Source organism: Poecilia latipinna, unplaced genomic scaffold (assembly GCF_001443285.1).
Source record: "Poecilia latipinna isolate Pla-1442-1.1 unplaced genomic scaffold, P_latipinna-1.0 Scaffold599, whole genome shotgun sequence".
Classification (NCBI taxonomy): Eukaryota; Metazoa; Chordata; class Actinopteri; order Cyprinodontiformes; family Poeciliidae; genus Poecilia; species Poecilia latipinna.
The window spans coordinates 1-16,872 of NW_015113215.1; the positions used below are offsets into that span (position 1 = coordinate 1).

The following is a 16,872-nucleotide window of genomic DNA, read 5'->3' on the forward strand; positions in this document are numbered from 1 at the left end:
ATGTTGGCTGGTAACAATCGGAATGCATTGTGGGAGATGTAGTTTGTAGTCAATTCGTGCTCAAAACCTATTTTGAGCACGAATCATCGCCCTATATAATGCTGGGGCGGGCCACATAAAATGACATGGCCTGCCCGCGGGCCTTGAGTTTGACACATGTGTTCTAGAGAATGGAGGGCCAGATAAAAACTTCTGGTGGGCCGGATTTGGCCCACACACTCTGTGAGAAGAACAATAAGCTGAGGAAATCTATCAATGGTTTTATCAATAACCCTTCAAAGAAAAAGACAGAAAAAGCACCGGAACAGGAGCACTTTTAATGAAGAGAAAAACAAATTCTGTCCTCTCATTAATGACAAAAAAAACAACAACAACAACAAAAAAAAAAACACCAGAGTTTTTATTATTATAGAAAAAAAAACAACAGAAAACACATAACCACCACCATGTTTGTATGATTTAAAGCATCTGGAGTCTTCTTTAAAATAGATTAATGCTTTATCAATGCTTTTCTTTTTTTTTTTTGAGTACTTAATACTCTCATGTTGTATTTGTGCCAAAAATGACAAACCAGAGCTGTTCCCAACCACTGAAACTCACTCTAATAAAGGGAGATTCAACTGATGAGCTACATAAAAAAAGAGGAAAAAAAAATCCAGTGGTGTATTTTCTGTATAAAAAGAAACATTTTAAGTAACTCTAACTGATCATTGTGGCTCTCTTCTCTGTCGTCTGCCAGGCGATAATCTGCAGTAGAAATGTTCTGAGTTCACCTCTCCACCTGTTCTTGGAAAGCTGCTGAGCAAACAACACCTGCACCATGTTGTTTTTTGCTCATTTATTCACCGTTTACCGGTTATTATTACATTAACTATTCAAATCTGTTATAAATTGTTTTCTTTTTGTTTTTATCAACTTTTAACCTATTTGTTACCAATAAGAGAGTAGAATAATGTTTTCTGCCTTCAAATGAAAGTGATTTCTGATGTAACTGGTGAATTATAAATACAGCAAAGCCAAAATAAGGGGCAAAGGGTTCGGAAAATTTTAAGAAACACTCCGTTCTTGGAACTGCTGCAAGTCGAGCGAGTTAAGAAGAAATGTCACTTAACAGAAGAAGCAACATGTGCTTAAAGGCTTGTTAAGGCAAAGCCATCTCCTGTGGGGAGGCGGAGCGGTAATTGGGAGCTTGGCAGGAGTGCAGCTTTCACACAGGTGGGTGGGAGGATAACTGTTATCCTGAGATGTTGTGCTCGTTTCTCATCACTTTAATGTTTCTGTTCAAACCTGGCTGAGAATTTCACTTAATAGGACTGTGTGATTGGGTTTAATTTTCCATTTTGTTTAAAACCCACTTGGCAGCTGTGACTCATCCTGTGCTTGTTTGTGGTTCAGATTGTGGATTACTGCTGATCGCTGTATTTATCCGACAGTACGTGAACTCTAGGTTTTCAAGGTTTTAACTCAGTAAAGCCTTATGGCTATTGTTTTCTTTAAACTTCTTTTCTTATTTACACTGTGCACACAGGCTCGTGTAAATATAAAGTCCCCCAATAAGATTTGGATGAAGATTGGTTTGACAAGTCGCAGAGAAACCACAAACATTTTGAAAACTTCTGGAAAAACTCTGATCAGTTTTCTAGTGAAAATATTTATAGCTCATATAAATTGTTTGCCTTACAACAAAGTCCACAAACTGTCCTCAGGATTGATTTCAGGGCTAATCCAGCAGCTTAATTTTAGTTTGATGCTTTTTAAAACCAGTTTTAATTAATCTTTTGGCTTCATTATCCAGTCGGAAACAGCCAGCTGTAACCAGGTTTCACATGTTTAGTTGTTAGTTTGAGGTAAATTAAACTTTTGATTTGGCTCTAATCTACACCCAGCTGAACATTAACGAACTTTTTAAAAGCTTGGTCCATTCCAGGAAAACCACATCATTTTAATGACCTACTAGTTCTGATTTAAACAGCCAGGAGTCAAACATCCAGTCAGAATTTATCCAGGACGGGTGTCTAGTTTGAGATGTTTATTCAAACACCAACAAGTATGTCTGTATATATATTTAGCCCTGCATATAACTTCAAGTCAGCAAACATTGCTAGTAAATAAAGATCTATACACTAAAATTCTAATTTTTAACAGTTTTTACATTTACATTTGTTGTTTGAAAGTAAATGTATTTGTCATGAGATTGTCCCATACAAGAAAAATGGTAAAGCTAGTGTACAACTTAAAATGTACTTTAAATACATTAAGATTTGAAGCTGCGACATGACAATACTTTTTAAGCACCAGCTGCTTCTTTAGGACTGAATAATAAGCAAATCAACACATCAAGTAACCAGAATTGAGTATCTAGCCACCAGATTTCTCTCCTTTTGTTTTCTGATCAGCTCCTGGTTTCTTCGTTTCTCCTCGCAGGTTCAGGGATGCTATGCAGGCCAACGAGCCGGAGCCACACGAGGTGTCGGGCCACTTCCGGGCCGTCCTGCTGGAGGTTCTGGATCAGCTGAAGGAGGAGCAGGAGGCGCAGCGGCTGACTCGCCAGTGGAACAACAAGCGAGCCATGAGCATGAACTTCAGGTCGAAGATCAAGATCAACCCGTTTGGAAGCACGACGGGCCTCACCGCCGCAGTGGGCAACGGGACGGGGTTGAGCGACCTCAAAACCGTCTCTGAGGACGTGGAGAAGGGGATGGAGACGGGGGAGAGGTCGCAGAGAGTGTGGAGCATGCCCGACTTTAGATACAAAGGAACCAGCAGCAGCAGCGGCAGCAGCAGAGTGGTCTGATGGTGGGCGTGTGAAGGAAATGTGGACTGATGAGACTTTACGTCTAACATGTTCAAGGCCAAGGCAAGATTTTCTCTCTTCTCTCAACCATGTTTTCAGTACTTGAAGCAGTTAATGAGTTGCCTGAGATTATCTTCTGCAGTGATGTCTCTTATTTTGTAGAAATTTGGCATCAAAGCATTGAGGGCTATTTACCCTGCAGCCTAATAGTATTATTTATAAATGGTCTAACTGAAAGTTGTTGTTTTTTTTCTTTTTTGACGCAAAAAATGCTGCTTGCTTGGTCAAGGCGGAGAAACTAAATGTGGGAATGTATAAAACGACTTTAAAGTGTGAAATGTTTCTGTAGGAGGGACGCCGTTCGTTTCCATATGATTCAAACAGTGAGTCATCCTCCATGTGTCAAAACAGCAGGACTGAACAGTGAAATGCATTATCCAAGGTTGGACAACTGAAAGCTTTTCCTCCTGTGCTTTCATTTTCAAGAGGGTTTAAAAGGAAGAAAAAAATCCCCCAGAAATGTTCAATAAAATGTTTGTTTTTTTTTTTTTTGAGTGAAATCTCTCCAGCAGTATTTGCTGTCCTTCTGTCACACAGTGTATAAATGGATCTGTACGCACCGTCATACAAACATGGACTCAAACTGGTTTCATATAAAAAAAAGCTTTTTTTTTTTTTTAACTACCATTTTTAAAGCAGACATATACGGGAAATAATCAGCATTAATAAGTCACACCTAATTGAATCCTATGCACTGTTCCATCCTCAGAATAAAAAGAATAAACAAAAAAATATTATTTTAGAATAAACTGAAAACACTTTGGCTCCTAAAGCCAGAATTTACATCAAAAACTTTATGATCCGTTTCCTTAAATAGTTGGTCAACATAATAAAAAAAATATATAGTTAAAACCTTATATTTCTTTTTTAATTATGAACAGAAAAAGATGTCAAGACCTGAAAGGACATTTGCACACGATGCAGACATTTAAATGACACAGACTGGTTTGTGTTCGACTGTACAGACTGATCTGGTAGATTTCACGTTTAAATGGTGTTTCAACCTAAAGCATAGTCAACAAATACCATCTGATCACAAACAAAACTTTCTACATAACATTTCTTACACTGGACTCAAGGTGGCCACCTGCACAGCAACAAGGAAAATGTAGGTAGTGAACCGAATGCTGAATCCAGCTCACTGCTGCCCCTGTGTGGTGGGGAAAAAAGTCACTTCAGTTTATCGCCTCTCCTTCAGAAAACTCTTCGTTTGTCTGCTCCAGGGCAGCAGGAGCAGCCATTTCCTGAGTTCTGTGAACGCTGACGTCTATGACCAACAAGAGGGGCGTCCATCGTGGCTTCACAGGGTAGAGTTCAAGAACTCCAGCAGCTCTGCTCGATTTTTATCCCGCTGTTATGCACAAATTTCACAGCAAGACAACAAAAGACATCAAATAAAAAACTCAAAAAGTGTATTTTGCTTTTACTTTAATGAGGAAAAAAATGATTACCTGTTTGTCTTTTTTCGACTTCTTTACTTTCATCTTTATCTTCTTCCCTGAAATCATGCTGTACTTTCCTTTTTCTCTGTCCTTTAAATACTGAAAGAAGAAAATTGCTAAAATGAAACGCTACAAACTAAAAGTCATATTAAAAGGAAATATAGTTTCAGAGACCTAAAAGTGATCAATTAAAAGGTTTGAATTGATCAACTATTCAATCAATATCAACCATAAACGAAAATTCAATGGTTCTGAAACTGTAATAATTTTAATCATGAATAAAAGGGATGAATAAAATTATTTTTAGAACTGAATCACGCTTTTTTTAAGTGGACTTAAATCCTTCATTTTGTTACCAGGATTCCCACATTTGTTTACATTTCAAAATGTTACACTTGTCTTTTTTCACATTATGAACGTTTATGTACAACAAAATCTTTGCTACCTTAGAGATCTGAACCGGTCCTGATTTGTCATCCCCTCCTTTTGCCTTCTTGTCTTTTTTGCGCTTTTGCTTCTTCTCTTTCTTCCCTTTCTGTTGCAAAACACAAGGAAACTAAGTTATGCATTTAAAAGAATTTTTATTCTTTAAATATAAAGAATGAATTCAGGAAAAAAACATCATGTTTTTGTTACTTTTTTGTGCTTCTCCTTTTTTCTTCTTTTGGACTGCTTTCTGGATTTACTCCGAGAGTCTGAAAACAATAAAAAAACAATACACCAAGACAAACATATTGTCTGGTACGTAGAGTTTGAGTTTTGACATTCAGACACAAACACTTTTTTTTTTTCATTTCTAAACCAGACCATGTACAATTGATAAAATTATATTTATGTCTCCATCAAACTTTGGTCTGTCACTTAGAACCTGATTTGTATTAATTGCATTGATAACAACACAGTAATAAGTTATTAATCAGATAAAAATGTTCAGCATCGCTGGTAAACCATCCCCATTTCTGAGGGTATATCACATCCTCTGTTATGTGCAAAACACATTTTCCTATTTTCTGGATTTATTTCAAAATTACTAAATATTAAATCTATCATAAATTAAAAAAGAATATCAATTAAAGCTTGGACATTTTTAGTCACACTTACCACTGCTGCTAGAGCTACTTCTGCTGCTGCTTGATGAATGTGATGGATCTGAGGAGCTGGAAGAACTGGAGGAGGAGGAGGAGGAGGGTGAAGATGACGAGCTAGAAGATGAAGACGATCTGCTGCGGCTCCGTTTCCGCTTCCTTTTTTCTCTTCCTAAAAAAAACAAAACAAAACAGAAAGAGAGGGAAATCATAAGCCATGCATAAGAATCTCCTCTGTCACATCCTCCTTCAAATAATCTATTAACCTCCTCTGTGATTTTAATATTTTTCTTCTCCAACATTTTTTGTCCAATACGTCAACAGTCCCTCCTATGCACAACTAGAAGCTTTGCCTCTTTAACGTTGTCTTCCAACAGCTAAGCCTGAATTCTCCTGTTTCTTTTTTACACTGCGTCTAAACCACATTTCATTTCATTTTTGCAGCTATTCAGGGTTCCCAAGCATTTTTCAGAACTCCATACTTTTCAAAACTCAAATATGCTAAGTTTTCTTTAAATACACTTTTTAAAAAATTAAATACAAAACTTCACAATTAATTTATTGCAGCAATTTCTACAGATGTCAAGATTATACATATAGAACCTGGAAAATTAAGAGACGGACAAACTGGTGAATGACTGACAAAAATAAATACATGACCGAATGAATAAACTTGTAGATGACAAACATGCATTAATGGACAATGAACAGGTGGAGACACAAACTGATGGATGAACAGCAAAATCCTGTTTGAAATAAATAAATAGTAAAAAAAATACTATGCACCTTCAACTTCTCTCCTACTTTAGCCTCTCTACAGTTTGTAATACAAATTGCTAAATGAAGAATAAAATAATCAAACCAAAAATTCTTCAAAACGCATCTCATAATGAAAACAGAATTAGGAAAATGTATTAAGTTGACTTGTATCTCCATATTTATCCAAAGGGTGGTAATGAAATGACAGAAGGCAACCTGCCTCTGCTGCTTGACCTCGTCCTTTCATCTGTTCTGGATGAGGAACTGGACACCCTGTGTTCCGTTCTGGTTGACTAGAAACACAAACAAAACCTTTATAATTTGTTTATGGCTGCACATCAGACAAATCAGGAAACAAATTTGGATTAAAATTGAACATATTCTTCAAGTAACATAAAATTACCCACAGTGAAGTTTAAGTTAGTGGTCTAAAAAGCTGCACAAATAACACAGATAAGAGACTTTAATTCGTTAATTGTATTTTCAGTTGGTGCTACAGTACAAGAGCTACGATAGGCTAAAGCTAAAGCTAAAGCTGTGTGGGTTAAACAATAGTTCCCGTACTCACCATAACGACAAGTTACTACAGTTAGGACGTCATATAATTATTAACACAAACACTACTGTGGAAAAAATGTCTAATTGGTATTTATTTGCAGTTATCACCGGCGGATTAGCAGCAGTTAGCCATCTTTTTACACATTTTGTATCCCATGATGCACCGCTGGTGGCTACATTCAAAACAACAGGCGCCAGAGGAAAGTGCCATAGCGTCCCTAGTGGCAAATAAATGACACCACTGCCTTACTCTATAAAGGTAAGATTTTGTCAGCTTGACATGTATTTTTTTTTTTTTTACTAATTTTCTTAGGTAATAATTTATTCGTAAACGGACATAAAACATAGTAAACTCGTAGATTATAGAAAGTTAAACCAATAACTTCAGCAAATAAATTATTCCTGTACTAATCATAGCTTTTTTGAAATTATATTGTCCATACTTCTTGTTTTTCTAAGGAACATTTCTTTTTTTTTTTTGCCACATATTATGCTAGAGTTCCAGCTTTGGTAAATAAAGAAAATGAGAAATTTTGACATTTTTATTCCAATCTTAGAGATGTATAAAAGAAACCAGCCCATCAACAGCAGTATTGTACAAAACATTTTTAATATTGTATTAATATATTGTACAAGTAGGAGCAAATGCCCAAAGTATAAAAATAAGAAGCAAAACATCTTGAAGTATCAGTGGTTTGAGGCATGAGAGATCATTTAAAAAGCTGCAAATGTCAGATAAATCCTATTCGTAGTCAGTTTCATCAAGCCATCAGAGTAGCGTTTTGAAGTAGAAAGAAAAAAAAAGCACTTTGGAGCCATGCGTCTTCAAATATAAGGAGAAGCTTTTATACTGTGAATAAAACATGAGGTGTGTTGCAGTTGCAGTTGTAGTTTTTTAAGACTCAGTAACCAGAAAGAGAGAAACAGACATAGAGATGAGTAAGAAAAGCTGAAAAGAAAACCTTAAACATGATTAATAACCTCGAAAAGATGAATAGAAAATCTCAGTACCAGTTGCTATTGTTAGCTTTGATAAAACAGACCATGTCATTTCTTATACATACTGTATGTACATTTAAAAATACTTCTACTCTGAACAGAAAAAAAACAGTTTAATTTCTAACATGCATTTGTGCTTATTTGTTCAAGAGTCTTTGGAAATGCTTGGAAATAATATAAGATGTATGAAGGTTCACTAGTTATCAGATGAAGCGACGATCCCAGCCCGCGTCAGAGCTGAGCTGTCGGACTCTGACTCCTTGCACAAGGACCGGGCTCCAGTGAAGTGACGTGAAGCAGTTGATCAAAGGCCTCCTATTTTCATTTGAAGTTTCAGCAGATATACCAAGAAAAATACACGAGGCATCCATAAAATAAAAAAAAAACAAAAAAAACATTATCAAAAGCTTATCAGACATTACAGCAGTGAAGGAAAGAAGTCGCCTGCTTTGATTGTTGTAATATTCTTTGAAACTCTTTAGTGAAAAATTTAATTTCTTGCTTCCTATAATTTGGAAGAACACATTTCTTCTTGCTTGAAAAAAAACAACAACTCATTCCTATTTTTGAATCTGCCATTTGTCATGTTTTAGATAATAGTTTCAAAAGTAATAGCCTTTGTACAGATGTCTGTGTGCACAACACATGTAAAAAGAATAGTAATGTGCTGATAAATTGTGTTTTTCAGATCACAGTAATATGTTTGACAACCAGAGCTTGGAAAAAAAAAATCCTCTGTCTGCTTTTCTATATAAAGAAGGGATGAAATGATTCTATTCAGGCTTCTGTTTTGTTCTTTGAGTTTTCTCCAGCAGCCATACTTCCTTCGTTCTCCTCCTCCACAATGGGAACCTGTAAGAAACCCAACGTAGCATCACAAAACACTGCAGAATAATAAGTGCATGATACAAGCAATGGTTAAAATACAGCGGTACAAGGATCCTAACCTCCCAGTAAAGAGAGTCATCAAAGCAGTTCTGATCCGGAGGCTGTCCCCAGAATGGTATCTTCATTATCAGCCCTGGAAGAAGAAAAGTAAACATTTGGTTAAACGTTATTGCTGCTAGTGCACAATCATAAACGAATCACTGCTTCTGTTTTATCCCCACTCACCAGTTATAGCACCTCCAATCAGAGCGAACCCGAGAGACGAAGCCAGGGCAGCAGCCTGCATGTCTGCAGAGCTGACATTGAAAGTGAGAGTAACATTATTTCAAAGCAACGCATTTGTTGTAAGTGCATAATTTTAATTACTGTGTGTGGAATATTTACCCTTTATCTGCCTTTCCCAAAGCCACAGCAACAATACCAGCCAGTCCTCCCAGGATGCCAGGCATGCCGTGCAGATTGTGGACCCCACACGTGTCCTGGATGCCCAGGTTGGATGCCAGGATCGGCTGCAAAGTCAGGAAAAAGACAAAATAGTCTTTGTTTTAAAATATTTTGATGATGAAATTCTCTTTTAAATGTGTTGGCCACAAATATTTACTACTGGACAGAAAGTTGTATGAAGCAAAATGTAAAACTATAATATTCAGGAAATTTCTTTTTTCCGACTTTCAATGAAATCTCATGAGACCTTATACTACTTATACACCTGGATTTTGACATGGAGGAATAATGTATTGTGATTAAACTCTGTTAAGTCACTTGTCTTCTATTTTTGTCAATTAATTTTTTTAAAAAAATTTCCATCTTTTCAGGTATACAAAAGCAAACCCCAAACATAGACATATTATAAAAGAAACCTCAGCATGTATTGTTCTATCCATTCTTTGGTTTTATGATTGTGGGAACTTTTCTGGTTCCTCAGAATTAGTCTTGGTAAAATAAATCTAACCTATTACTGAACTTTTAGATTGAATAAGAATCCAAGGCAACTAATAGAGTCGACAGTCTTGAATTTGGTCAAAAAATTGTGGAATTATTTCAGCTATGCTCCCTAAAGCATTTTGAAGACAAAACTGCAGGAAAAACTACTTTCGAGCAAGCAAGTTGAACGTAACCAAGGCTGTCCCATGTTAGTGATCATGTTGGTTTGTCAGGATCTAAAAGTGTAGCCATGGATAGGAGTGTTTCTAGTTTGGAAACGTCTGGTTCTAATTTTTACAGCTGATTTGTTTCTGTTGGTATCTTAATGCCACATCATTTAGAACAGCTGAGTTGTTCATAGTGGGTCTGAGACTCGGATGGAAAAAAAGGTTCTGCTTCACAAAAAACAGGCCCTCTTCTGCAACAACAGGAATTCTGTTCTAGTCTGATGTGACGGTGACACATTTACTTTGGTGACACATCTAGGACTTGGAGCACTCCTTACAATGGCTACATTTACTTTTCGATTGCTCAACTCACAGAGAGGAGTTTGAAGCCCAGGGTGGAAATGATGCCAGCCACTAATCCAATCAGCATTGCTCCAAATGGCTGGATATTCATGTCGGCACAAGTTCCCACCGCAACACCACCGGCCAGAGTGGCGTTCTGTATGTGGACCTGTGTTATTATAAAGGCATCTAAATAAGTACAAGTCTAAAATATCCTTCAGTTAACTATTTGAGATGAACGTAAGCTGCCTGACCATGTCCAGTTTCCCTTTGTGCTCAACCAGGCTGGAGATGGCGTACGCAGAGAGCACACAGGCGGCCAGGGAGACATAGGTGTTGATCACTGCAGTGAGCTGAGTGACACCTGGGTCAGCGATGGCTGAGTTGAAGCTGGGCCAGAACATCCACAGGAACACGGTTCCTGCAGAACAAGTTTGTTCATTTAAGCTGGTGAGACAGTGCTTTTTGTGTCCACTTGGTGGCAGTAGTAGCGCATGTGGAGCAGGACTGCACATGTTCTAATACAAATCATAACATTTTAGTTTCTTATTTTTATTATATACAAGTGTTGTGCTTGTATGTATTCAGGCAGAATGTGTCCAAATGTGAGGAATTCAGCTTCATATATTTGCATGTATTGTTATTATATAGCTGAAATCAGCAAAAAAACAGAGATTGACTTGAAAAAAATGTTAAAGATTATGAAAAGCTGCCCAGACAAATGCATAACTCCTGAAATAAATATACCGTCATGTTTATTTCACTGAAATTTTCAGTTTGAGGTTTAATATCTGAGAGTAATTTGCGCTCCCTTGCAATAAAAAAGAATCATTGACAGAGTCATTCTCACTTACCGATCATTGCAAACAGGTCAGAATGATAAACAGATCCATCATTTTCATGTCCATTCCTCAAACCGGGTCGGTAAAGAACCCGAGCCACTGCCAAACCAAAGTAAGCACCAAAAGCGTGTATGATCATTGACGCTCCAACATCGTTAGCCTGCAAAATGAGATGTTTCACAATATTTTCAGGTGAAAATGCCGGAATTAGGGTTATAATCCTTAGCATAAACTGTTATAAACTCACCTGAAGAACATTAACCACCAGATGCTCGTTGATGGAGAAGATGGTGATCTCCAGGATGGTCATGATGAGGAGCTGCACTGGGCTGGTTTTACCCAGAACAGCACCGAAGGAGATCAGGACCGTAGCTGTACTGAAGTCTGCATTTATCATTCTGCAGCAAAATGAGAAAAATAACCCAGTGATTATTACTAAAATTATTTACCCTTTGATTCTTTTTTTTATTTTACACATTTTGTCACCTTAACATTTGGTGAGGTTTACCTGTTGGCTGTCTTGCCTGATTATTGGAATACTGTTTGTTTACTACCAAAGCACAGCTGCATTTATGTTAAGATTATATCTCTTTTAATGATTAGCTAACTTTTGAAAGTAGTCGATTGCACTTGATTTTATTTATGGGTATCAAAGTAAAGGACTTTAAATTTTTTATTGAAAACAATGTGTCATTTTATTTCCACCTTCTTATTGGTTCTTCATATAAAATCCCAATCAAAAGAATTGTAACATGAAAAAAAAAATACAAGAAAAATCAAGGGTTGTGAAAGCTGATGCAAGCCAAACATTCATTTTAAACTATTAGATTTCTGTGATTTCAGCAGCATGGGTTCAGCCATTTCAGAGACGTACTTGAAGATGTTCATTTTAATCTTGCCGTTATCCAGGTGCCACAATCCCTGCATGAGAAGCCCCCACTGGAGACCAAAGGCGGCCAGCAGCAGGTTGATGCCCACGCTGCTGAACCCGTATTTCTTGAGGAACGTCATCAGGAACCCGAAGCCGATGAAGATCATGACGTGGACATCCTGAAACACTGCAGTGTGATATAAAAAGCGGCGGTCACTTGTTCTGTCACCAAACCAGGACACGATAAGATCAAATGAAGAGCTTCAAGGTAAAAATGCTGCTCTCAGTTTTAATCATGTTGTCATGGTCCGTGGTGCTTTTTGGTTTGAATGACTTATTGGAAAGTTAGTGAACTTAACAGAAGTCATGTTTCTCAACAGAGGTAACATTGTTGTGACCTGTTTGCTCCGAAACCAAATTAATCCCGCCATGAATAGTGTTCTGGGAAAAGCCCATCCTGTTCCCGCTTGGTCTCTTAGTCTGTGGTACCTCTGATGAAGTGCATATGATCCTAATATACTCCTAAAGCATGAAGAGATGCTTTAAATTACAAAAACAGCAGCTGTTTTGTCATGTGGCACTCTATGCAGGAGAGAAGAAGAAGTAACTTCTGGTATTTTCAGGGAGGATTTAAATAAAACTGGGTGCGTCCTTTAAAACTTATCATCCTCATCATTATCAGGCAGGAAATCAGTCTCCTGTTTCCATCCAGCCTTTAAGCTTGACATGTGGAAAACACATCAAGGAGGAGATATGTGGGCTGGGAGACAATAGGCTTCATTTCCTTTGCTCTAGTCCAGACAAATAGCTTCTGTAAACTAAGTTTGATATATAGTCCAGAGAGAAATGCTACATGCAGCATTAAAGGAGATCTTTAGTGACTTGAGAAACATGTTGGTAGATTTTCTGACATGTAATAAAGATGAGAAAACAAATTCCACGCTTTGTGGACTCTATTTAACCAGGAGGCCTCCTGGAGGTTTTCTTAGGCAAAGACTTACAGGAGCAACTATTAATCTCGGTTTGGCGCACCAAATCCCAAGGCTGGTTTTGCTATGTTTTCATTATTTAAAAGGATTGTTTGGGTGAAAAAAAATACACTAATAATTTATCAAACTATAATTTATCAAACTTTATAACTATCTTAAAACTTCATTCACAAAATATTAAAGCTGCGAGGCTGTTTGGATAGGAATATGGAAATGCCACTGCTGCTTAGATTGTTATTAAGAATTAAAACGAGTAAAAAATGTAGTCCACAATATGCTTTGGATCATATTGTTCTTAGTTGCAAGCTGGAAAACCGCTAACTAGATGGCTATAGCTAGCTATCTATATTGTTGTGCATTGGGGGCCGATTAGCTAATGTTAGCATTGTAAGATGACAAGAATATACTTGGATACTTCCTAAATTTTCACAATCTAAAACTGAACTAAATTTTGTACAGTAGTGGGCCTGCAACTGATTCAGTGAGCTGTGCAATGTGTCTCGCTATGAAGGTAATTAGCACTGTTTATGTGAGGCAGCCATGTTGGATTCTGAATCTGCAAAAAAACAAAACAAAAAAAACAACAAAAAAAAACCCTTCTAATTCCAAACAAATCTAAATTCTTTGAGATGCTTTCCAAACCCAACATGTGATCCAGAATGAATTAATTTTCTGTCAATAGCCAGTTAAATTCCTTTAAATGTTTAGGAATGTTTTTATTATTATTATTATTATTATTATTATTATTATTATGGTTGTTTACCATGATTGCATAATATTTCATTGATAATGTCTAAAGTATTGCATGTACTTGTAAGTTTATCAGTTGGGAACCAGTTTGTCGATTGAAGTTATTTTTATCTTTTATATTCAATACTGTGGAAAGATATAAAGGTTTTTCAGTACTCAAATGTAAAATAACCTACTTGGTTCTTCAGCATTCCTTTGACTTATTCAGGATTCAAGAATTGATGCAGTAATGCATCAATTAATGAGCAAACTTACTGAATACGTAAAAGTCAGACGCTGTATTGTTATCTTTGCACTGTGTTGTTTGTGTTCTGTAATATCCATGAAGACCCACATTCCTCACCTCTGATTCCAAAAATGTTATAATTTAGGTATAACTTTGTTAATTTGAACAGTTCCAGTGAGTTTTTAATCACATCTAGACAGAAATAGATATTATGTGGACATACACTTTCCTTTTAAAGACTTTCAATCTTAACTATGAAACTTAAACTTAAAATAATCCATACTAACTACAACTGGACTCATATCAATTGTTTGGATTTGACCAATATTTACAGTACTTCTTGTTATATTTGGCTGTGTGTGTTTGTGGATTATCTTTTAAGACATTTCTCATCTAGGTTTTTCTCTTTTGTCCAAGTGTCCAGGGATTAATAAAACAGATTTTCTCAAATGTTTAAACTTGCTTTTAAATGGCACAAAAATAGCAACATGGCTCCTCACTTGTATTTAATGGAGTTATTGAGTGTAAAAGTCTTAATCCAGATTTTAATGTGCACCAAAGAACTGTATTACAGTGCAGTGAACAGTACTTTGAGGATGCCTGTGAAATAAAGATGGTGAGCAACCACTGTGTGTGGCAACGCGCCAAGTAGTTAGGTAATGGTGAGTGGGCGAGCCAAGACAGGAGAGAATCCCCCCGAGGAACATCACAGAGCTGAGTGAGGGAGAGTGATGCAAGCCAGTCAAAATTTATTGTTCTTTCATTTTAATTTCTCATTTAAATTTGGCAAGACGCGTAATTTTAGAAAAGTGGTATTGGTTTCAGTCATTTGTTACAAAGCGTTGCATATTTTGCAGCTAAACCAACTATTGCATATGAAAGAGGGATCTTTGCATAAGTCTTGATTCTTTCAAGTCTCACAGGAGAAATGATTTTTCCATCACCTTGTCAGGGAGAATTACTGGTTCCTCAGCGTTTTTCTGAGCCATGCTTGGAGAAAATCCCAAAGCATCAAAATTAATTTCCATATTACATTAGATTTGCAAGTTCATAGATTTAATCCCGAAGAAGGAAAAACAAAGAGCAAAGTCAGCCTTGAAACATGATGTTTACACAAAGTTTTCCTATGAAGTTAGAGATGGAAAGAAATAATGCATAATTTTTCATGATGAAGCTAGACCGCGAAATATTTCTACATACTGTAGATTGAGCTAATCTCTGAGACGCACACCTGCCCCACCCAGTCGCCAACAGACTGAACAGTACCTTGTAGCTGTAAGTTATGTGTATGTTCATGCAGATAAGTAGCTCAAACGCAAAGAGGAGCTTGGAGCTTCTTAAAAAGCACTGAAAACCCAAATTGGGTATGAAGTTTCTTACGAGCACCAGAAGCTGATTTGTTGCTCTGACCACCTTATGACTGCCTGTAATTACCTGTTTGACACAGTAATGCAAATCACATGTAGCCTCCTTTCTGCTACAGATCACACTTTCTCCTGCAGGATCCTCTCTGCTTCTTGGCTGCATCTGTCTGACTGCTGGAGAGGAAAGCGAACTCGTACACCGTTTTTATCTCATTTCACCAACCTGCTCCAGAAACAACTCTGAAACACTTCTATGTCTGTTTGCCAGGAGTCAAGGTTAAAGCATTTCAGGAAAGATGTTCCTGTGAAAAGAAGCAGCCTCCTGTTTTTAGGCTTGCACAGCTCCTATGTTAAAAAAAGAGAGTTTTACTTAAATATCAACTACCTCCCACATTTCACCTCATGTCATAAAAACAGCTTAGGTGTTGGGATACTTTCTCTGCTTCTTTGGCTAATTAAAAAGCTGCAGCACATGCAGCCTAAGCTTCAATTGGAGTTAAAGTCATCTCTCTGCATCACTTACTAGGGTACAGCTGCACAGGTGATTCTTCTTTAGTGGTATTCGCATCATGGTGACCATCATGATGACCCTTCCCATCATCATAGACCACAAACAAAGCAAACAGGATGATGGTGATAATCTCCAAAATTAAGGCCAGGATGGGGAACTTCAGCCTCATGTTGGTGGAGTATGCAGGCATCCTGAAGCCAACTCTTGTTATCTTTCAGCAGCTTTGAGTGTCAGTCCCTCCCTATCTGTTCTGGTGTTTAGGGGTTGAGCCGTCTAAAAAGGGGGGAAGAAAGCGGCGCTTGCTTTTAAACTGGTCCAGGGTTTTTTTTGTGACCAATGACAGGGCAGCACACTTCCCTACACCCTGTTCACTTTACTCACAGGGGGGTGGGTTTCCTCTGTGGACTGTGGGGACGGCTAAACAAAAAACAAACGTGACAACACCCAACCGTCAAGCAGTGATAGCTGTCAAGTCTTCTTTCAACAACATTTTTTTTTAAAACCACACATATTTCGTTTTAAAATTTTCACAGGTTTCATATGGAGAGAACTATCAATGCAGCACGATGACAAATTTTAAATTACAAGCATAACTGTGTTGATAGTGCCTTACAAAAGTAGTCCTCCCAAATCCATTTCTTACTGGGGTGAAACCAGAAAGTTTTACTGTGTCTTTGTAGAGGATAATTTTGAGGACTTAATGTACACTTGGTTTTATTTTTTTGGTACCATTTTACAGTAAAGCTCCACTTATAAGCCGCTTATAAATAGTATGCACATGTGTCATCGATTAATCTGTAAGCACTTTTGAAATCATTAATAAGAGTTTAATGTGCACTAATTAAGGCCAAGAAAGAATCAAAACTATACTGGAAATTAGAAAATACAATATTACATATTAAATAATTATGTTTACAAATGCTTATTGTTTCTTACAAACTTGTAACTTAGTGTGAAATATTTAAGTGAGCAACTCCAATTGGAATATATAGGTGAAAAGATTTTGCTCACTATTTTACAAAAAAAAGATTAGTTTTGTGTCTTTCTTGCACTTAAGTAATGCATGATAAACATCTATACATTATTTATAAAGTGTTTACATATTGTTTAATAACATATCTATGAACTATTTGTTACTAAGGGGTGCCATAGAGACCTATTTTTTTAATGTAAACGTTCAGTTGTGGTTATTTCCCCGTTGTTTCCAGTCGATTTCACTCAATTCTTGCTAATTTCTTGTATTTTATAAATACTGACAAATGGCAAGGAATTGGAATCACCGATGTTGTGACTACAGCGAC

The 16,872-nt window shown here is 37.0% G+C and overlaps 3 protein-coding genes across 4 annotated transcripts; 1 reads left to right on the top strand and 2 right to left on the bottom strand.

Moving 5' to 3' along the window:
* The first annotated feature begins 2,086 nt into the window (after nucleotides 1-2,086).
* On the top strand, nucleotides 2,087-3,249 carry LOC106953708 (protein RD3-like). The gene has a single exon (XM_015042659.1). The coding sequence runs from the start codon at nucleotides 2,438-2,440 to the stop codon at nucleotides 2,792-2,794; it is 357 nt and encodes a 118-aa protein (XP_014898145.1). The 5' UTR covers nucleotides 2,087-2,437; the 3' UTR covers nucleotides 2,795-3,249.
* A 170-nt stretch (nucleotides 3,250-3,419) lies between these two features.
* LOC106953707 (protein FAM133) lies at nucleotides 3,420-6,897 on the bottom strand. Of its 2 annotated transcripts, none has more exons than XM_015042656.1 (7): nucleotides 6,709-6,897; nucleotides 6,361-6,433; nucleotides 5,398-5,553; nucleotides 4,933-4,991; nucleotides 4,742-4,852; nucleotides 4,306-4,395; nucleotides 3,420-4,205 (listed from the first exon to the last, which is right to left on the bottom strand). In XM_015042656.1, the coding sequence occupies exons 1-7, from the start codon at nucleotides 6,709-6,711 to the stop codon at nucleotides 4,155-4,157; spliced, it is 543 nt and encodes a 180-aa protein (XP_014898142.1). In that variant the 5' UTR covers nucleotides 6,712-6,897; the 3' UTR covers nucleotides 3,420-4,154. The 2 variants fall into 2 exon arrangements, with proteins under 2 accessions (XP_014898142.1, XP_014898143.1); XM_015042657.1 differs by having other exon boundaries at nucleotides 4,742-4,831; nucleotides 6,709-6,896.
* A 392-nt stretch (nucleotides 6,898-7,289) lies between these two features.
* Nucleotides 7,290-15,847, bottom strand: rhag (Rh associated glycoprotein). The gene is made up of 10 exons (XM_015042660.1): nucleotides 15,584-15,847; nucleotides 11,735-11,918; nucleotides 11,108-11,258; nucleotides 10,873-11,020; nucleotides 10,273-10,439; nucleotides 10,050-10,187; nucleotides 8,970-9,094; nucleotides 8,811-8,881; nucleotides 8,645-8,718; nucleotides 7,290-8,549 (listed from the first exon to the last, which is right to left on the bottom strand). Exons 1-10 carry the CDS (start codon nucleotides 15,759-15,761, stop codon nucleotides 8,475-8,477), a joined length of 1,311 nt encoding a protein of 436 aa, XP_014898146.1. The 5' UTR covers nucleotides 15,762-15,847; the 3' UTR covers nucleotides 7,290-8,474.
* Between the last annotated feature and the right edge of the window lie 1,025 nt (nucleotides 15,848-16,872).

Bases quoted from the DNA above. Each gene is read 5' to 3' on its own strand.
- LOC106953708 (XM_015042659.1), top strand. From the start codon at position 2,438: ATGCAGGCCAACGAGCCGGAGCCACACGAGGTGTCGGGCCACTTCCGG.
- LOC106953707 (XM_015042656.1), bottom strand. The intron at 4,992-5,397 runs GTAAGTGTGACT...TATTGTTTTCAG, and splicing joins AAGTAGCTCTAGCAGCAGTG to ACTCTCGGAGTAAATCCAGA. The intron at 4,396-4,741 runs GTAGCAAAGATT...TTCTTCTTTCAG, and splicing joins GACCGGTTCAGATCTCTAAG to TATTTAAAGGACAGAGAAAA.
- rhag (XM_015042660.1), bottom strand. From the start codon at position 15,761: ATGCCTGCATACTCCACCAACATGAGGCTGAAGTTCCCCATCCTGGCC. The intron at 11,021-11,107 runs GTGAGTTTATAA...CTCATTTTGCAG, and splicing joins TGGTGGTTAATGTTCTTCAG to GCTAACGATGTTGGAGCGTC. The intron at 8,550-8,644 runs GTTAGGATCCTT...GGTTTCTTACAG, and splicing joins ATGACTCTCTTTACTGGGAG to GTTCCCATTGTGGAGGAGGA.